This window comes from Merops nubicus, unplaced genomic scaffold (genome assembly GCF_000691845.1).
Source record: "Merops nubicus isolate BGI_N331 unplaced genomic scaffold, ASM69184v1 scaffold17553, whole genome shotgun sequence".
Taxonomy (NCBI): domain Eukaryota; kingdom Metazoa; phylum Chordata; class Aves; order Coraciiformes; family Meropidae; genus Merops; species Merops nubicus.
The window spans coordinates 1-12,258 of NW_008601120.1; the positions used below are offsets into that span (position 1 = coordinate 1).

General features: G+C 45.6%; 2 protein-coding genes across 2 annotated transcripts in view; one reads left to right on the forward strand and one right to left on the reverse strand.

Moving 5' to 3' along the window:
- Window positions 1-71: 71 nt before the first annotated feature.
- TOR1B (torsin family 1, member B (torsin B)) lies at window positions 72-4,519 on the forward strand (the record flags this gene model as incomplete). The annotated part of the gene is made up of 4 exons (XM_008937911.1): window positions 72-355; window positions 1,356-1,531; window positions 4,025-4,152; window positions 4,245-4,519. Coding segments are annotated over 4 exons (863 nt in total), but the record flags the coding sequence as incomplete, so codon positions are not given.
- A 4,334-nt stretch (window positions 4,520-8,853) lies between these two features.
- The window catches only part of TOR1A (torsin family 1, member A (torsin A)), a gene marked incomplete at its 5' end in the record, with an annotated part of 3,923 nt that continues 518 nt past the window's right edge, over window positions 8,854-12,258 (reverse strand). Inside the window, 3 exons of the mRNA XM_008937910.1 lie at window positions 8,854-9,303; window positions 10,080-10,207; window positions 10,298-10,473. Of these exons, the coding sequence (XP_008936158.1) occupies window positions 9,053-9,303; window positions 10,080-10,207; window positions 10,298-10,473 (555 nt within the window). The remainder of the gene's footprint in view (window positions 9,304-10,079; window positions 10,208-10,297; window positions 10,474-12,258) is intronic.

The following is a 12,258-nucleotide window of genomic DNA, read 5'->3' on the forward strand; positions in this document are numbered from 1 at the left end:
TGTGTGACCGGTGACCAGCCCCCGTTGATGGCCGTGCTGTGACTGGTGACCAGCCCCCACGCGGTGCTGAGCTCTCCCTCTCCCCGCAGCGCTGAAGGGGCAGCTGGACGCCAAGCTCTTCGGGCAGCACCTGGCCAAGGATGTGGTGCTGAAGGCGGTGATGGGCTTCAGCAACAACCCCAGCCCCAAGAAGCCGCTGACGCTGTCGCTGCACGGCTGGGCGGGCACCGGGAAGAACTTCCTCAGCCAGATCCTGGCCGAGCACGTCCACAGCCCCGGGCTGCGCAGCAAGTTCGTCCATCTCTTCCTGGCCACCTTGCATTTCCCCCACCACGACCAGATCAAACTCTACAAGGTGAGGAAGGACACAGGGTAATCCTGACTCCCTGAACCCTTCCCCGGGCCAGGTGGTGCTGTTTGTTTGTGCTGCATGTGTCCCCCACGTATGTGACAACTGGCCATACAGGTGGGTGTTTCCAGGGTTGGTGCTTAGGGGAGATAGAGGAAGTGAAAGGCACCAAAATGCCAAGGAATCCAAACTGAAAGTAATTTCCTAGTGCTGTGCTCTCACTGATGCCATCTGCTGATTTCTGTGGTGCTTGCTGCTAGGAAGGAATCCCTCATTAACTGCGTGCACTGCTGGTGGGCATGGAGAGGAGTTTCCCCCTGCAGCCCGGGCAGTGTTGGTGGCACAGAGGAGCCCTGCCTGGCACGGAGCAGTGCCCACACAGCCTCAGCACTGGCTTTCCCCCACTCACAGCGAGCAGGCTGGGCTGGGCAAGAGATGGGCAGGGGATAGAGCTGGGATAACTCACCCCAGTCACTCAGAGGGATAGTCTGTGTGACACACTGCCATGCTCAGCAACAAAAACTGGGGAAGGAGGAGGACAAAGTGGGGGTGTTGGCTTCCAGGGTGCTTGTCCCTCTTAACACTGGGCAGTAATCTGTGTATGTCCAGCAGGTGAGTGATTCCCTCTGCTTGGTTTCTCCTTTCCATCATCTATCAAACTCTATCTTGACGCATTAATTTTCTCCCTTTTATTTGTCCTCTCTCCTCATGCTTTCTCTTCTCCAAGACTTCCCATCTCAACCTGGTTTTCCTGTCGTATCTATGCATGCAGGAGAAACAATTAGAAAGTCTTTCCTTTGTGAGCAGGAAAAGAATTGACATTTAAATTCAGTGTCACATGTCAAAGGGATCAGTCACAGAGCTTGTGGTCCTCTGTTCAAGAAAAAGTGCAACCAGTGGGTGTGGGATGCTGGCATTTGGAAAGGTGTCCCTGTCACACACAGATATCTTGCAGTACATCTGGAGGAGACCTAGTTTATCAGTGCTTTTCAACCTCTTGTTCCAGGAACAACTGCAGAACTGGATTCGGGGCAACGTCAGTGCCTGTCCCCACTCTGTCTTCATTTTTGATGAGATGGACAAAATGCATCCAGGTCTCATTGATGCCATCAAGCCCTTCTTAGACTACTATGAGCAGGTTGATGGGGTGTCCTACAGGAAAGCCATCTTCATCTTCCTCAGGTGTGTAGTACTCATTTCAGTCATTCTGAGATAAATCTGTGATAATGATGTTCCTCTGGGACCTCATTCAAAGAACTGCTCTGCAGAGAAGACCCTCTCTGGAAGGCAGAGGGGAGCCCTGTGAGCTCTTGTGTGGCCTGTGGTCACCGTGGAGCAGGTCTGGTGCTGTGCAGCAGGCCACTGCAGCCTGCTGAGCTCACAGGCCTGGCCCAGAGCATAGATCATGTGCATTTTAGGAGAGTTCTGCACTGTGTAGCAGTGCAGCAAGCCTGGAGTTAACTGTGTTCACAGCAGCTGCTTTGGTGCTGTGTTTTGTGTTTGTGGCTAAAACAGCCTTGATAACACAGCAATGTTTTGGCTGTTTCTAGATGGTGCTTGCATACCTCTCTCTTCAAATTATTCTTGGAACAATCTTTGGAAAAGTAACATCTTTTAAAGAGAACTTAGAACTAGAGTTAGAAGAATGGGAAGTAGAGGTCCCAATACCTCCTGAAAAGTATGGTGCTTGTATACAGAGATGTAACACACCTAGAGGGTGAGGCCAATTAGACTGTTTAAAGGGTACCATTTTTGTTGGGAGTTATTCTGGATGTGCCAAGACTAAACCTGTAGGAATCCCAACAGTCAATAACAGATGAGCTGGCTGGTCCCTGAAGGGAAAGGATGGGACTGGATAGGTGGAACTCAGGCTAGAAAATTTGCCACTAAACTGGTCAGGAACCTGTAATAGGGCAGTGGTTCCAAATGTAACTATAATAAATAAATTGCAAAATGAAGAACAAACATGGTGTAGGACATTCCTGAGAGGAGATAAGAGAAGTGATAATTTAATTAAAAGCCCCACAGCATTTCATTCCTTTGCCAGGTGGTTCCTTGGCTTAGGGGTAAGCAAACTAGAGAAAGCTCTAGTCAATAGCTGAGCTGTTTTGGAAAGTACTGAAAATAAAACTAGAGATGCCATAATGGCTTTGCAGGAAGAAGTTGCCAGCCTGTCAGAACCCAGAATGGCCTTGGATATGATGATGGCCACTCAAGGGGGTGTGTGTACTGTGGTAAATTCAAATTGTTGTCCAGCTGTAGATCAAAGCAGAAGAATATCTAAAGTCTTAAATGAGATTTGGCAACAAACTCAAAAATTACATGAGGTGCAAAAAGATGACACTTTTTTTAGGTTTAGGCAAGAATTTAAGTCTCAAAGGGGGGAAATTTTTGTAAGGCTGACCAATGTTTTGCAAGATAAGGCCTCACTTTTTTAGGTTTTGCTGAAGTCTGGACTTGGCTTACTTCCCAGTTCTCTGATTTAGGATGTTGGTTCTGAAAGATTATTGGATTAATAATCTTTGTGTGTACCTGTGATGTAATTCAGTGCACCATAAGGTGGTGTTGAAAAATATTTCAAGGTCACAAAGACCAATCTCAAATAGTGCTGATATCCCCCACACCAAAAGAAGACACTAGTGTGGTAACAAGGGCAAAGGTGCAGAGAAATTCCCTGGCATGGGAGAACCCTGCAGGATTCAAAAGAAAGGTAGAGGAAGGATATTGTGAGAAGTGAGACTGAAATGATCTCGGGTAAGAATTTAAGTCTCAAAGGGGGGAAATTTTTGTAAGGCTGACCAATGTTTTGCAAGATAAGGCCTAGAGGGGGAAAACAAGACATTAAGCTTAAAAAGAGGTAGAGTCTTGTAAAGGAAAAGGTAACATAAGGGTTGCTAAAATGATTCCCTTCCATAGCTAATGACAATGTGAATGTCCCACCCCTCCACAGACCCAAGGTACTGTCAAAAGGAAGAGGGTTAACAGGGGTTCCAGATCTCACACTGGGGATCAGGAGGCAGGACCACCTGGGTAAGCTCTGGATGGTCCTAAAAGACAGCAGGAGTCTTGGGATAAGGGAATGCTGAATTCCTGCCTCCATGGGTACAGTCAGGAGTGACGAGATGACTGATCCATCCTTTGCTCTTCTGTAATTTCTTCTTTGTAGCTATTTTGTCTGTAAGACTTGGCTCACATCTCAAAGGTGTGTTAGTTTTGTGTGTTATCCCCTGGCACCCCTTTCCTGCACACATCTGGAGGAAAAGCAAATACCTCAACTCTGTGTCTTGACTGGATTTTGCACAGCAGGTAAATAACCCAGTTTTGGGACACTTGCAAAGCCCCAGAGCCTTCCTTGGCTTTTCTTCCCCTCCTTTTTTCATAGCCCATGACACTGTCTCTATCTTGACCCACAAATCTTCTCATTATTGTTCTTCCTGTTTTCTCCTTCCATTCTGCTGGGGCAGGTGGGTAGGTGCTTGGCTGCTGGCTGGGGTCCACCTACATGCACTGATGGAAAAGAACTGGAGACTTTCCTTAAATTTTGGCTTACAGGTTTCTATTTTGGTGGTTTGTTTGATATCAAGAAGATTAGCAATCCATGTAACTGGCTAAAAAGAACTTCAGGTTCAGTGGTGTGTGTATTCAGGTTGTTGTGTGTTTTTCTTTTATGAACAGCAATGCAGGAGGTGACTTAATTAATAAAGCAGCTCTTGACTTCTGGATAAGTGGAAAGCAAAGGGAGGAGATTCAGCTGAAGGACCTGGAGCCCATGCTATCTGTAGGAGTCTTCAATAACAAGAACAGTAAGTCACTTTCTCCAGAAAAAGGGGAATTCCTTTTACTTCCTCACCCAGGGTTCATTCCTTGACCCTGTCTGATTTTCCCTTCACTCCAGGTGGACTGTGGCACAGCAGCCTCATCGACAGGAACCTCATTGACTACTTTGTCCCCTTCCTGCCCCTGGAGCACAAGCACGTGAAGATGTGCATCAGGGCTGAGATGACAGCCCGTGGCTATGCTCCTGATGAGGAGGTGGTTCAAGCAGTGGCCGATGAGATGACGTTCTTCCCAAAAGAGCAGAAAATCTTCTCTGACAAAGGCTGCAAGACTGTACAGGCCAAGCTGGACATTCACGAAGACACGATGAGGGATACAAAAGCCAAACACTGATTACCCTTCAGGTCTCCAAAGCACTTTCACAGCTTTTGGAAATCTGTGTATTTGCACTTCAGCTTTTTTACTTTTGCAGGGGTACAGTGAAAATAACAGGGTGAGCTGTGTGGGCTTTTTAACATTTGGGGTTTTTTTAAACTTCCCATCCTGGTGTTTATGTCTGAACTGGCTGGTATCCAAATGTTGCCCCTTTTTATTTTTCTTTTGATCTATAGAGAATGTCTGAATGTGACACACATCACACTGGATACAGCCTCTCCTGCTTTATTCTCCCAAGTGCTGGGATTATGATGTGTTTAATTCCTCTTTCCACAAAAGCTAGACTAGAGCAAAGGAGAATAGAGGCATTCCTTCAGGCAGTCATATCCCCTTCCTTGTGCCCGGGCTCGTTCATGGGCTAGTGCAATGAAGGACGTGTGGTGTGTTCAGGACTGGGATGGTGCCAGCTTGAGGTGTGGTGTGGTGAAAAGCTTCCTGTCCTTCACAGCCAAGTGCTGCTGTTGTGGCTTCTGTAGACAGCATGAGCTGTCTATAGACACATTCAGGGACTGAAGGGCATGGTTATGGTTATCTGAGCTGTGGCATCACACGACTTCTCCTGCTACAGTCAGATGGAAAGTCATGATGAGCTCTGGGAAAATCTTATTAAATAATAGAGAAAGGGTGTTAGGAAGGAAGCAGCTGCTTGCCCTGTGCTGCTTTGGGGAAAAAGAAATTGTAAAAGAAACTTTATATTCTTCTAACTAAGGGGGGGGGGAAGTGAATTTGTGTAGCAACTCCAGGTCTTCCTAAGCAGAGGGATCCAACTGTTACAACATAAAAGGTCAGTCTCCTTAATGTGAAAATTTTCTCATGAGGATTTGACTGTTGCAGCTTGTCAAGTTAATCTGCGTGCAGGCTCCTGGGCCTGAAGTCTGCAGGATCCTCAGTAGTCCCTCCCAGCTGCACCAAACAGTCCAGGAGTGGGTAATGCTACTCTCACCTTGCTTAGAAGACACTTTCATAGTAGAAGTTATTTTTAATAGCATATTTTTATACTGAAGTGTGAGCAACAGCAATACAAAGCTCTCATGAGAGAGCCACAGAGAAAGGACTATGGGAAAGGGGAGCAATCAGCAATCCCATACCTCACTAGAGAAGTATGTTTTCTAGGAGCTTTTAGCATTGAAGAATGTCTGTGTGGAAGGGTGAGTGAGGAGCTGGGAAGCTGGGAAAGGTGGGTTTAACCTTCACCCACTGGTGAGGCTGGGGTTTAATACTCTGTTGCAAGCTTTAACTCTTTCATCAAAAAACTTGTGGGTCAAATACTATAGTGCAAGACAGAAGTGCCTCTCACTTGGTTCATTGGGGTGTGTTTTTTAAACTGGTATGAGGGATTTGGCTATTTTTCCTTCACTCTTACTTAAACTTGCTTTAAGATGTGATGCAAAACTTAAGGTCTCAAGATTATGATGTTAATTCAAATTACAACCCAGAGCTTAGCATTTCTGTTAAGCTCTTCATGCAAAGTGTCAATTGCCTTTTACAACCCCAAATGCTGGCAAACTGTTTGTGCTGATGCAATCTCCAGAGCCAAACACTAGCCAGCCATTAACCTTGGGACATTGGACTGTTGCTTTTCATCTAAGTTTTGCCTATTAAGTGACTTATTCATCTTTGTGTAGATGCTGCATCTAGTGTCAGTTACTCCAGAGACAAAATAGGTGTGCAATTTCAAAACACTAAATATTGCTACTGTACTGCAGTTGAAATAAATCCCAAAGTCACTTTTCTCTCTTGGTTTGTTTTCAGCTACAGAAAGTACTAGTTTAGGCAGTTTTCAGCCAGCTGTGCTGCAGCTCAGCTGTTCTTAAAAATTTGTTTATAACAATAGCTAAGCAGATTAAGTAGCCTGTTGATATTAAAACATGTTGAGTCACCCAACAGCACAGCAAGGAATTCAGCAGTTAAACACAGCCCAGCAGAAACAAACACCTCTGAGAAAGCCTTGAGGTCTCTGCCTGCTCTGCTTCACAGTTATGAGCAGATTATCTCCTACCAGACTAAGGCACTGGCACAGATACACCTCAGGGAGCTGGTTTGAGCATTCCTCCTCTGCGCTGGGGCTGGAAGGCTGGCACCCAAGGTGGCTCTTTGCCTCTCCTCCAGCTGGCAAAGGCACGACAGGACCACAGGCTTCCATCACATCTCCTTGAGCCAGAGCATCTGCAGCCTCCAGTGCTGAAAAAAAGCCAGCGTGTCAATAAGGGACTCACTGAAGTGAGGTGCAGCCCTTGGCAAGAGCTGGCACCTCACTGAGCAGTCACTTGTCCACACTGCCCTGACCCTGTGTTGTGATGTCACGGAGCACTAGGGAACTCCTCACAGAGTGTATCTGGGCTGTGTGAGCTGTGCTGTTCACCAGGACTTTGCACCAGCCCCGCCAGCTTGGCCCCGGGCAGCAGAGGAGGCTCTGGGGCCAGGCTGCCTCCTTCTGTCAGGGGAAATGGTGATTTTACAGCACAACATCCTGCAATGTCTCCTACAGAAGGTTGAGTGAAAGCAGCAGTTGCTTGTACCAGATTCTGGGGAGAATAAAATTCTCCCCTGGCACCTGCTCAGCTCCTCTCCCCTGGCCAGTGGGCTCTTGTTTTAGGGGTCAGACCTTTCCCCCCCTTTGATACAATCAAATCCTTGCCATGCCAGATGCCAGCATTGATGCTGCAGTGGCACACAAAACAGAACTAGGAATATTTCATGCTGAAGAGCCACAGGACCACGTGGCTGAACTGTGTCTCAGTGAGAAGGTACCAGACAGCAGGGGAAGTTTATCATTTTCACATCTGCCTTCTCCATTAGCCAGTAATTTGCTATGATCAAGAGGTCAAAGAAACAGATAAATACCTGAGTTCAAAGCACTCACTTGCTGACAAATCTGCATGTTACACAACTTCAGAGCAGAACCCCAGTGGAGTCCTACTGGCCCCTTCACTTGCCCTTCCAGAGAAACTTCAAGATGCTGCCACTGAAAATGGGGGTGGCTCGAGTCAGAGCATGCAGGGTGTTGAGTGGTACCACAGTGGGAGGAGGAGAGGAGAAGCAAGGTTTTAACTAGTCTCTAGAAGACAAGTTCATCTTTATGATACTTTTGAGCACATACAGCTCTACAGAGTCTGCCTCTACACAAACTGAGTGAGTGTCATTAGTACTGGTGGTCCAGCAGTGCAGTTTCCACTCCAAACTTCATTTGTTTCCCTCTCACCAGGTGGCAGAGTCACAGCTCCTCCCTCTGCTCCCTTTGAGCTCGGGCAGGGAGACAGGTATTCAAGCCCAGGGGAACACTCCAGCACAGCTTCACACAGCATGCTCTTCCTCAACAAGCAGGACATTTGTGCAAATGTAACATCAAAGAACACCAGAAAGCAGCTAAGAAATACATTTCTGATGAGAAATGTTTATTCTGAATATAAACTGGAGTGAAAAAAAAAAAAAAACAACCCTCTGCACCCCTCACATTTAGAAGCAAGTCTGACACTTCACTGTAGCTTCATTTGACATATGCCACATTTTTTAACCAAATGCCTTTGGGTCTTCTTCCTTCCTGGCTCAAAGGCATACAAGGTTGTGAAAACAGGAAAAAGGGAAAACCCTGTGAGCTGGTCCCCAAGTTCCACATGTAGGTGAAGAGGAGAAAACTCTTTTCCATTTCCTTGGTGTAAATTCAACCTGTACATGTTTCCCATTAGATTGCACCCTCTCCATGAAGCTGACTCACCAGTCAGAAATCACACTTTTCTCCTGCCACAGGTCACACCATGGGCAACTTTAGGCATCAGAAAACCACCCCAAATAGGAACCAGCTACACTGATATGGCAGTCAGGGATTTTAACTCACTTCCTTGTAGTACTAAGTCTGCCCTGTGAGCACTATTCACACCAAAGAGTTTCATCTTCTTGGTTTGACAGGCACAAGACCAAATTACACTGTTTTAGAAAGACACTGGTACTGCATGATGCTGGATAGAAGACTCTGGACATTTTTAATTAGAATCCCCCCTTATCTTCACTGGAGCCAAGCTGTTCAAAGAGAAAAAGACACACATCCTCCTTTTAATGCAGTTCTATTCTCACCCAAGTCCAAGGAAGGCTTTTGCAGACACAGGAACTTGAATTAAAATTCTCAATATTGTCTAGAGATCATCCACATCAAACCAAAATCCAATTAAAAATTAGATCATAGTCTCAGTCCTTCTATCTGTGCCAACAGTCTGCCCAAACAGTCCTGATGATGGAGACATGATCCCAGAGGAGTCTTCAGCACTGGCAGACACAGACCCCCCACCTTCCCCCTTCTTACCTTGACAGCACAAGGCTGAGGTACCTGGGAGCTGTGACTAGTGACAGAATAAAAATACAGAGGCACTGCTGCTTATTGACACACCAGGTAAAAAATATTCCTTTCTTTAAAAAGTGCTTAAAATGAAATGTCCTGGGTTCTCCACTTTGTGATTAAATTAAATTTGCTTCTTTGCAGGTTGTAGCAACGAGGTGTTAGAAGTCATAGTAATAATCCAGCTTTGAATCCACAGTTTTACATCCTTTATCTGAATAAATTCTCTCCTCTCTGGGGAAATAGGTCATCTCATCAGCTACTCTGCTTAAAATGTCTTCATCCACAGCACAGCCCCGTGACTCCATCTCAACCCTCACACACATTTTCACATGTTTGTATTCCAGAGGCAGGAAGGGAACAAAGTAGTCAATGAGATTTCTATCAATCAAGGTGCTGTGCCAAAATCCACCTACAAAGGGAAAGAAAAGGGGCTTGTTACTGCTCCTCTAGTTAAACACTACCATGGGTTGAGTGCAAACCCTCTGCTACATACCAGTAAGAACTCACTTGTGGTTTTAGGGCCCTATAAAGCACAAGTAAGTCCAAATACAAGCCCCTTCTCATGGTACTTCATGTACAAGGTCTTGGAGAGACCCATAAATGTGGTGCATTGAAGCTGAATGAATGAATTCTGACTGAATGCATTTAAGCCTTGCACCCCAGGCCCTTGTCTCACACCTTCCCCTCTGTCCCCTACAGAACAAATAAACCTGGGCAGCACTACTGCCTGCAGCAGGGCTGGCACATCAGCTTATTGCTCCTAAATAGCTGCCTGAAGACTTTTAACAGCCTGAGCAAGACAGGCTACATGGGTTGGGGGCCAAGGAAGTGGCTTACCCATAATAAAACATTTTATTGGTTTAAGATTTTTCAGCTACAGCAGGATCTAGCCTTACTGTCAGGATTTCTGTTTGCTTTCCTTTCAGAACATCAGTCAAAGCACAGCTTAGACTTCCCCCAACAGATGCAATCCAATGGAGAGCAGACAGGCTGTTGGCCAGTGTGCAAACAGAGCTCCACAACCTTCATTTCATCTCAAGAGCTGACTGGAGGCCCTAAAAATGCACTGCTGCTCTTTGCTAGCTGAAAACCCGAGGCCACTCAAGTGGAAAGTGTAAAAACGCAGCTAAGCGCAGCCCTTTGTGGGACTTTCACAACCTCAGAGGCAGTCACAGCTTTACTCACTGTTTTTGTTATTGAAGACAGACACAGAGAGTGCATTTTGGATATCTGTGAGCTGTATATCCTCCCTGGTCCTCCCGTTTCTCCAGAAATCCAGTGCCACCTCTGTTATCTTCTCAGCGCCTGCATTGCTAGTAAAGAGAAAACAAAGGCTGCAGCCTGAGGCAGCTCCAGAAGGCACTGGCTGTGCAGAGCAGCAAGCCTGAGAGGCCACTCCTCACCTGAGGAATATGAAGATGGCCTGGCGGTAAGACACCCCATCCAGAAACTCGTAGTAGTCCAGGAATGGCTTTATGGAGTCAATGAGTCCTGCGTGCATTTTATCCATCTCATCAAAGATGAAGAGGGATCTGGGGCAGATACTCACATTTCCCCGAATCCACGACTGCAGCTGGTCCTGAGCAGCAGAAAAATAGGAGAAGATGAAAGACTTTGTGTTGAAGAGATAGAAAGTTGCACTTCTGCTTATTGATATTTGTCCTGAAAGAGTCATTTCAATCGTGTCATTTTAACAGCTTTGGCTTCTTGACTAAAACACGGTTAAAATCTGTAAACTAAACTTTAACAGAACCCCATCCTGGTTCTGAAAGCTTTTATGATGTCAAGAGACAGGATGGGAGAAGCAGAAAATCTTGTGAGAAAGGTATTCCTGTAAATGCAGCAAAATGAAAGTGCACATTGGCACAAAGGATGGGTAACCACCAAGGAGCAGCAACACAAAGCAGAGCCCTGACAAGTAAGGTGATTGCTTCTGGCAGCTGAAGCATCATGAGGTGTCACAGCTATGAACAATGTTAAAGGTGCTGCCTGAGCAGCACCAGTGAGAAATGGCACCTGCAGCCACTGGCAGAAGGAGAAACAGAATTTGATTCTCAGCCCTGTGTTGTAATCACTCAGAAGGTAAATGAAGACAATTACCAGCCCTTCTTAAACCACAATATTGTTCAATAGGGCTAAAGCTTTATTGTATTTAAAGATTCTCTCAATTAAATGCTGCATTTTTCTCTTACTCAAGCATTACATTTAAGACCAATAATCAAGTAATTGGGGAAAAAAAAAAAAAAGGATTTATCTGCTGGCAGATGAATGAGAAATAATTGTTCTGACCATTTTCAATTATTCATCATTTTTTAATATCCACTGTGCACTCAGTCCCTGAACTGCAGGGGCAGCCCATGAAGGTGGCACTGGGTGTATTTTGGACAAGAAGTAATAGTTCTGCTGCCTTGGGTAGCAGGTTTCCCAAGTGATTTTACCTTGAAACTAAAGCAGAAGAGGACCCATTTTATTCTAAAACAGCTCAGCTGTGAGAAGAGGAAACATGTACTTCCTCCATTTAGAAATCAGATTTGTAGACTATTCAGTTCTCATCTTTAACGTACACAAACTGAATGTAACCATTCAGTACTACAAAAGCCAGTGGTACTTATTCAAGCTCTGCAGTTAAAGTTAATTACAGAAAAAACCACACCAAAACAAACAAACAAAAAACCCCAACAAACAGAAAAACACACATCTGAGCTACCACTTCACACAACACCCCCTGCCTAGAGAACTGCACTGATGCTTTGCAAACTGGCAGAACAATTCCACATACATTTATCTGTACCTTTCTGACAACAAAGTATTGAGTGGTTTTGTTTTACAGCTGGGAAGTGGACCCATAGAAAAACTAATACTGCTCAGCATGCAGCAGAACTGAAAAGTACAGACATGCCTCAGCTTAGTGTGGTACCTGACACACTTGGAGGCCATTGTGTGGTTCCCTGGTTCATAAACTGTTATTTTTTGCAGTGCCCACCAGCAGCATGTCACCCAGCCACAGACACCTGCTGAATCGCCCTTATCCTTAACTCAGTCACACCCCTAGGCAAAGTGTAGAATGAAAATTAACCCCTGTCATCCTTCCCTAAAGAGAGGCTCAAAACATTCAAGAAAACTTCCCACTTATGGACAAACAGTCCTGATGGATGCTGGGATTTACCCAGTTTTGTACAGAAGATGCCCAAACTAGATTTTTGCTTATGGAGCAAAACTAGAAGTAGGTAGATACAGATTAGACATTAGGAAGAAGTTCTTCACCATGAGGGTGGTGAGACACTAGAACAGGCTGCCCTGGGCAGTACTGGAAGCCCCCTCCCTGCAAGTTTTTAAGGCCAGGCTGGATGGAGGCCTGATCTGT